This window comes from Ochotona curzoniae, unplaced genomic scaffold (genome assembly GCF_017591425.1).
Source record: "Ochotona curzoniae isolate NIBS_2020 unplaced genomic scaffold, NIBS_Ocur_1.0 contig_3498, whole genome shotgun sequence".
NCBI lineage: Eukaryota > Metazoa > Chordata > Mammalia > Lagomorpha > Ochotonidae > Ochotona > Ochotona curzoniae.
The window spans coordinates 2,786,400-2,793,158 of record NW_024465885.1 but is presented as its reverse complement, the minus strand read 5'-3'; the positions used below and the strand labels follow the sequence as shown (position 1 = coordinate 2,793,158).

Below are 6,759 nucleotides of genomic sequence, written 5' to 3'. Positions count from 1 at the left end.
CAGGGAAAAAAAAAAACAGTTTAAAGGCTAATGTTGTCAATTTGAAGACATTTAATGCTATAATATTGTGGTACTAGCATAGAAATAGATGCACAGTGAAATAAAACAAAGCAGAAAGTCTTATAAAAAATCATACCTGTCAGTGCAAGTGATCTAAAAGGTTGACAATTTAGTGATACCGAGATACATGTAAGTACTTGTTCAGCATAAAATGAATTTCTATTCATATCTTACCCACATACAAATTAAAGTGGATCATAATTTTATGTGTAAAATCCAAAGGAATCAAACTTCTACATTAAAATAGAGGACAAAATACAAAATAACACCGTTTCAGAAGGCAGAGCAAGTTTCCTGGGTAGATGAGGGTGAAACAATAAGAGTTTGTTTTTACGACTACACATAAGCACAAGAGGACATATTTAGGGGTAGTGGAAAGTTCCTAATTTTGATTATTCTGATGGTATAAAACTTGGCCCAAATAAGCTATACATTTAAATATTCTGAAAATTTCACAGATTGTACACTTTTAAATAGGTAAGTTACACATCAATAAAGCTATTTTTACATAATTGTAGATAAAATATATCTACTGATGATGTATATTGTAATAACTTTCTAATTATTTGACATTGACAGAACTAACCAATCCAGCAATGTACATAAAAGAAAAATTGAAACATAGCAAATGAGATTTATAAAATTAGATTATAAAATTGTGACTAAATCTACCAAAAAAATCATAATTAGTATGTATGGTTTATATTTTGCTTAATAAAAATAAATTTTACAAATGGCTAACAAGAAAATTAACTACATTTCTTTATTAAAGAGCTATAGTTATATTTTGAAATAAAAGATATACCTAAAATGGAATGTCACAGAAGACTTGAAACTAGGGAGACATGACAAACATGAGCACTGAGTTTTCTGGCCAAGAAAAGACTTGTTCACCCCAAGAGGGACAGTTGCTGGTGGCCTCCCAGTCAGTAAGGCCTTCAGAATCCAGTCCATGTTCTAAGCTTAGGCTGTGCTTGCCTGGGTGGTCCTCAGCTGGGGCTCCATGCCAAGATTCATCACTTGACACATCATAGTCTGCTGAGAGGGTATCACTGCTCCCCAGCTAGTTTGGCCAAGACTCAGACAGCTCTAATATTGTGATCATTCAATCTTGCTTCCTTCCCTCGTTACTTTCAGCTTCATTCCAATGAGTGTAATGTTTTTAAGACTTTTCCCTCACTTACGTTGGTTCCTCCTGCTTTAACTCTTCATTCCATGCCTGTTGGGCATGATCAAGCAACAGTTTCATTCTTCAGTGATATTTAAGTGAATAGAATTGGACCAACTCCCAACTAGCGATGCATGAAGCATTTATAAAAGTTTAAGAACAGGATTAAAATGTATAATGTAACATGCCTTCGTAATATTTATATTGTATGAAGACATTTAAATGCCTGGGTTTTTTCAGTCATGTCAAGTAGTTTAATCATGCTGTGTGATAATATTAAATTTAGATCTGAAACAGACTAAAATCCCTTTTAGGATAAAGTTGATAATAACGTAAATGATTAGAGGAAAGAAAATATATTAATATAACTAAATAAAATGACTCAGATGCCATAGCAGAAGAATGAATGGATACTGTTTTAATCTCCATAATGATGATATTGCTCCTGAGATTTCCCCCATGATTAAAAATTTTTTTCATGGTATTAAAAATGCTCTCCATATATAACACCAATATTTTAGTCCATCAAAATGGAGGAAAGAATCATATCACTCCTCTCCACTCTTTTAGCAAATAAAAACCCAATTCCTTCACAGTGCATAATTGGCTGCTCCTATGGCCCACAGACATGTATTATATCAGTAGAATGGACACTATAAAAACACAACTCCAACTTATCACATCTGCAAAGCCATTGGCAGTTAAATATCCACACTTTTAGGCACCTAAGTTCAAAGCTAACATTCTCACACATGTATTTTTTATCTTGCAAACAACAAAAATGAAAAATTCAGTTTTATTAAATAGTGTAATTTTTATTCTTACAACATATTTACCAACTGGTTAATTAAGAACAGAAAGTGGGAACTGGGGGTGCAGAAATGTTGCAAAGTGCTGGGAGAGGCACATTCAGCCACTGTTGGAGAGAATATAAATTGATACAATTTGATATATCTATTGATAATAAAAATACACACTCTTTGACCGGGTAATTCCACTTAAGCTTTGTGCCACAGATCTCCAAAACACGCAAAAAGACACATCCACAAGAAACACTGTAAGCAGAATGGTTTATACCCCGAAATTCAAAACAATCTAAATGTCCATTTCTAGGGATGGGTTCAATTACATTAGGACATCACCATACTTGGAATTTTATATAGCCATAAAAAGCATGAGGTAGTTCTGCTTGTACTAACATGAAAAGATATCTAAGACATATTATCAGTGTATTACAGCATAGATTGACATCACAGTATATTGTCATGCCTCTCTTGGCAGAGAAATATGTGTGTATGCAAATAGACACACACAAAAACACACATACATACCATAAATGACAGACAAATCATCTGTACATAGAAATGTCCTAAAAGAATACCAAAAAAAGCTATATCCCACAGAGTTATTTCTTCAAGAAACTTGGTTTTCATTATTTACTCTATTGCACAATTTGAATATCTTATCATACACACGTTTTCTTTGTAATAATAATGTCAGTCTTTGAACAGCCAGTTAGTTGGTAGCAGCCAAGCTTCTAAAATTTCCATTTTGTTAGGATATAAATGGAAATCCTTTAGAATATCTTATTCTTCTAAGGACTGTTCTGAAATCTAATTTCAGGATAGCACTTCCATTCTAGAACTGTAAGAAAATCAAAGGAGTAATTGGAATGCATCTTGACTCATTTTCCCTGATGTTGATTCCAGTAACTTACGAAATATAGAGACCCACACCATCAACTTCACTTCTTAACACCTAAGGCATCTTCGTCTTTACAGTATCATAGAGCGGATTGTTCTTCTCTGTGTAGCTGGCATAAGGCTGCAGTTCATTCTGAAAAATAATTCAAAGTCAAAATAAATTTGAAAATTCTAGAAATCATAACAGAAAATACTTATTTTTTCAGAACAAGTACCCACAGCTTTAGTATCTACTTAGTGATTAAACCTACACATAAACATAAAAAAAAAAACCTATGTTGCAATATTTTACAAAAGGTGTTAGTTCAGCCTTTATGCAAAGCTCGAGTTAAGTCTAAGTCAGTCTGGAGAAGAATTAAGTGAAATGAGAAGTATTTCAAGGGAGAGAGTCAAAGACACAGCCAACCACTAGTTATAAGAGATCAAGGATCAAGACAGGTATTATGCTTGGAAAAGAGGGAAATGATGATGACACTGTAAAAGAGAAGTAAAACATTAGAGATCATTTCCTGACAGAGGAAACATAACTTCAGTTTCTCCAAGGTTTCCCCAGCTGAGGCAAACATTTTATGAATTACAATGCAGTTCTAGAAAAAAAAATGTGGTTCTGAAATACTCTATAAGTAGAATTGGATAGACAATTTAAAAATTCACTCAACTGTTACAATAATTAAATCAGTACTTTGACTAGTTTTTTCAACTGAAACACTAACCTTGATGCAAACTACAATTTTCAAGCTATGTGGCTAAATCATAAAATAGTCTTCTTTGGTTTTTGTCTTTTAGTCTGATCTTACCTCGTCATCAGGAATAGCTTCCAGGTTTTTCGATTTGCATTTTCTAAAGAAAATAAATAAATAAAACAAGCTCCATTGAGCAATGCCCAAGAAACCCAGAAAAATCCCTCCCCTCCTTCAGAGTAGTTCAAGAGCAACACCATCAAGAGACTCCTTTTGATTACAGGAGAGTTGAAGTTAACATCCTAACTCAGTCAATTTAGTATTTGTAACTCTATCCCCACAACAATGAAGAAGAAAAGCCACTCATTAGTTAGTACCTGAAGATATAGATCAAAAACCAAATGAAACCCACGGTGATCAAAGAAACAATAGGGCAGATGACAGGCAGAAAATAGTCTCTTGATGTTCCTTCAGCAGCTGTAATTACAGACACAAAAACATATGATTCAAACATGGTATGTCTAGATAATGGGATATCATTCAGTACTAAAAACAAATATAGATATTAATCCATGAAAATACATAAAATAGCCTTAACTGCACACTGCTCCATGAGACAAGCCAATCTGAAATGATTACACACTATATGCTTCCCGTCACATGACATTCTGCAAAAGGCAAAACTATGGAGAGAGTAAAATTCAATCAGTGGTTGCCAGGTGTTAGAGGGCAGAAGGGTGAACAGGCAAACATAGATAATTTTTAGAATAGTAGAACTTTATCACTATTTTGTGTGATGCTGTAATGGTGGGCACATTGTCACTATAACTTTATCAAAGCCCATAGAAAGTACAACAGCAAGATTGAACTGTGGACTTTGAGTGATAATGGTATGTCAATATTGGTTCATCAGTTCTAATAAAAGAAACATTGCAGTGTGATATATGCATGATGACAAGGCTGTGACTATGCAGCAACAAGGATTCTGTGAGAATTTTCTGTGGTTTTCAGTTTTGCTGTGAATCTAAAACCACTCTAAAAAATAAAACCGATTATATATACATATTCATACACATATGCATATATATGGTTTAATGATGTCTCATAGTACATTTAATTTCATTTTTATGGTCATTTCTATTATTTCATTTCAAATAGCACTGATCAACAGCTCAAAGAGCTTTTAAAATAGACTTCTTTATCAATTCAGACTCTAGAATTTGCAGCAAAACATCCCCCTATATCTGGGTCTTGCTGTCTTGAGGATCTGTGAGTGGTGAATTCCCATACCAGCAATGTGCAATTTCTGGCTCACCATTACAATAAGAGCATAGTGTTTCTCACCTCCACACTCCGAAATAATCGAATTATTATAAGGAAAGTGGTTGGAAAAATAACCCCAATTCTGAAGTCATTTTCTGTTAAGACACTACAAAAACTGAATTATAGCAGCAGCTCTGAAATATTTCTTAGCGATGGCCATAGTGTAGCGTTAAATCTGATGAGTACACAAGTCAACAAAGGCCTTGCTAGCTCTGAGAGGCTGTGATTTTCTGTTTTTTGCTTGTTATTAAGATTTATTTACTTATTTACTTATGGAAAGTCAAATATACAGAGAGAAGGAGAGAAAGAGATCTTCCACCTGTTGATTCACCCCCCAAGTGGTCACGATGGTCAGAGCTGTGCCAATTCAAAGCCAGGAGCCAGGAGCTTCTTCTGGGTCTCTCATGCAGGTGCAGGGTCCCAAGGCTTTGGGCCATCCTTGACTGCTTTCCCAGGCCACAAGTAAGGAGATGGATGGGAAGCAGAGCCACCAGGATTAGAACTGGTGCCATTTTGGGATCCCAGCATGTGCAAGGCGAGCACTTGAGCAGCTGCTAGGCTACTGCACCAAGCCCAAGTCTGTGATTTTCAAATCATGAGTCTGAATTCCCTGAATATGATTTGGTTGAGGACAGCACAAGATGGCAAAGCAGAAGCTGAGCAGCCTGGCATCCAGTTCTTCCATTTTGCTTCAATAGTTTATGTTTGTCTTTGTTTTATTCTTAAGACTTATTTACTTATTTGAAAAGCTTACAGGAGAAGAGACAGAGAGATTTCCATTTGATGGTTCACTACAAAATCTCCACTAAAGCCAGGGCTGCGCCAGGTCAACTATCACAGCCCAGAGCGTCTTACAGGTTTCCCACAAGGGTGTAGGGACCCAAGCACTTGGAGGCCATTTCTGATGCTTTCTGAGGCCATTAGCTTGATCAGAAGTAGAACAGCCACGACGCAAACCTGTGATGTTGGCACCACCAAGAAAAGCTTAATATGCTAAGCCACAATGCCAGCCACAGCTTACATTTTTACGTATTGAGTTTGTCATTTTTTTATTTGAAAAAGAAAAAATGATTTTATTGTTAAAAAAAAACAGCAATAACATTGTTTTTCAAAGTCTCTCTTTCAAATAAATGAGTTCTCCCTTGGATGAGAGCTAGCGGAAGCTGACAATCCACAATACAAGGAAGACACAGGACATTGCACATTGGGGAGCTTAGGCTAGCTGGTCCCACTGATTCTGAGATTCTAGAACTAAGATACTGTACTGTAATACAGCACAGTGGAATACCAAGCACCACCAACATAACATCATTCAGTAAGTTCTGTTAGACTCCTTTTTCTCCCTCCCCGTTTTTTGTTGATTGATTGGTTGACTGATTTTAAAGCTAAAAAAAAAAAAATATTGCCTTAGGAACAAATATTGGAGAACTGGTTTAAACATATGAATTGTGTTTTTCTCATTTTTAAAAATTTACTGAAGTATCATTTAAGAAAGATTACAAAGTTAGCTTGCAAAAACAAAGAGAACATGGATGAAAACAAGAATAGATGAAAGGTTCAACTGCTTTTTTTGGTAAAAATTTAATAGAAAAGCAAATGACTTACCAAATGGAATAAGTCTTTAGTGCCCACAGAATTCCAGAGTGGGAAACATTAAGTGTTTTGAAATGACTAAAAAAGGCTGCAATGACCATTAGGGTCACCCCAGAGCCCCTCACCCCTCAAACACACACACACCCACACACACACACACAAACACATACACACATTCACATACACACACAAATTGGAATAGATAAGCAGAGAACAACAAGGAAAGATTGGT

The 6,759-nt window shown here is 35.4% G+C and overlaps 1 protein-coding gene across 1 annotated transcript in view; it reads right to left on the bottom strand.

The window, feature by feature from the left end:
• Positions 1 to 2,022: 2,022 nt before the first annotated feature.
• The window catches only part of CD200R1 (CD200 receptor 1), a 55,477-nt gene continuing 50,740 nt past the window's right edge, over positions 2,023 to 6,759 (bottom strand). Inside the window, exons 5-7 of the mRNA XM_040980479.1 lie at positions 3,989 to 4,088; positions 3,729 to 3,771; positions 2,023 to 3,064 (exon numbers count right to left, since the gene is read on the bottom strand). Coding sequence (XP_040836413.1) covers positions 2,987 to 3,064; positions 3,729 to 3,771; positions 3,989 to 4,088 — 221 coding nt within the window. The 3' untranslated portion in view covers positions 2,023 to 2,986. The remainder of the gene's footprint in view (positions 3,065 to 3,728; positions 3,772 to 3,988; positions 4,089 to 6,759) is intronic.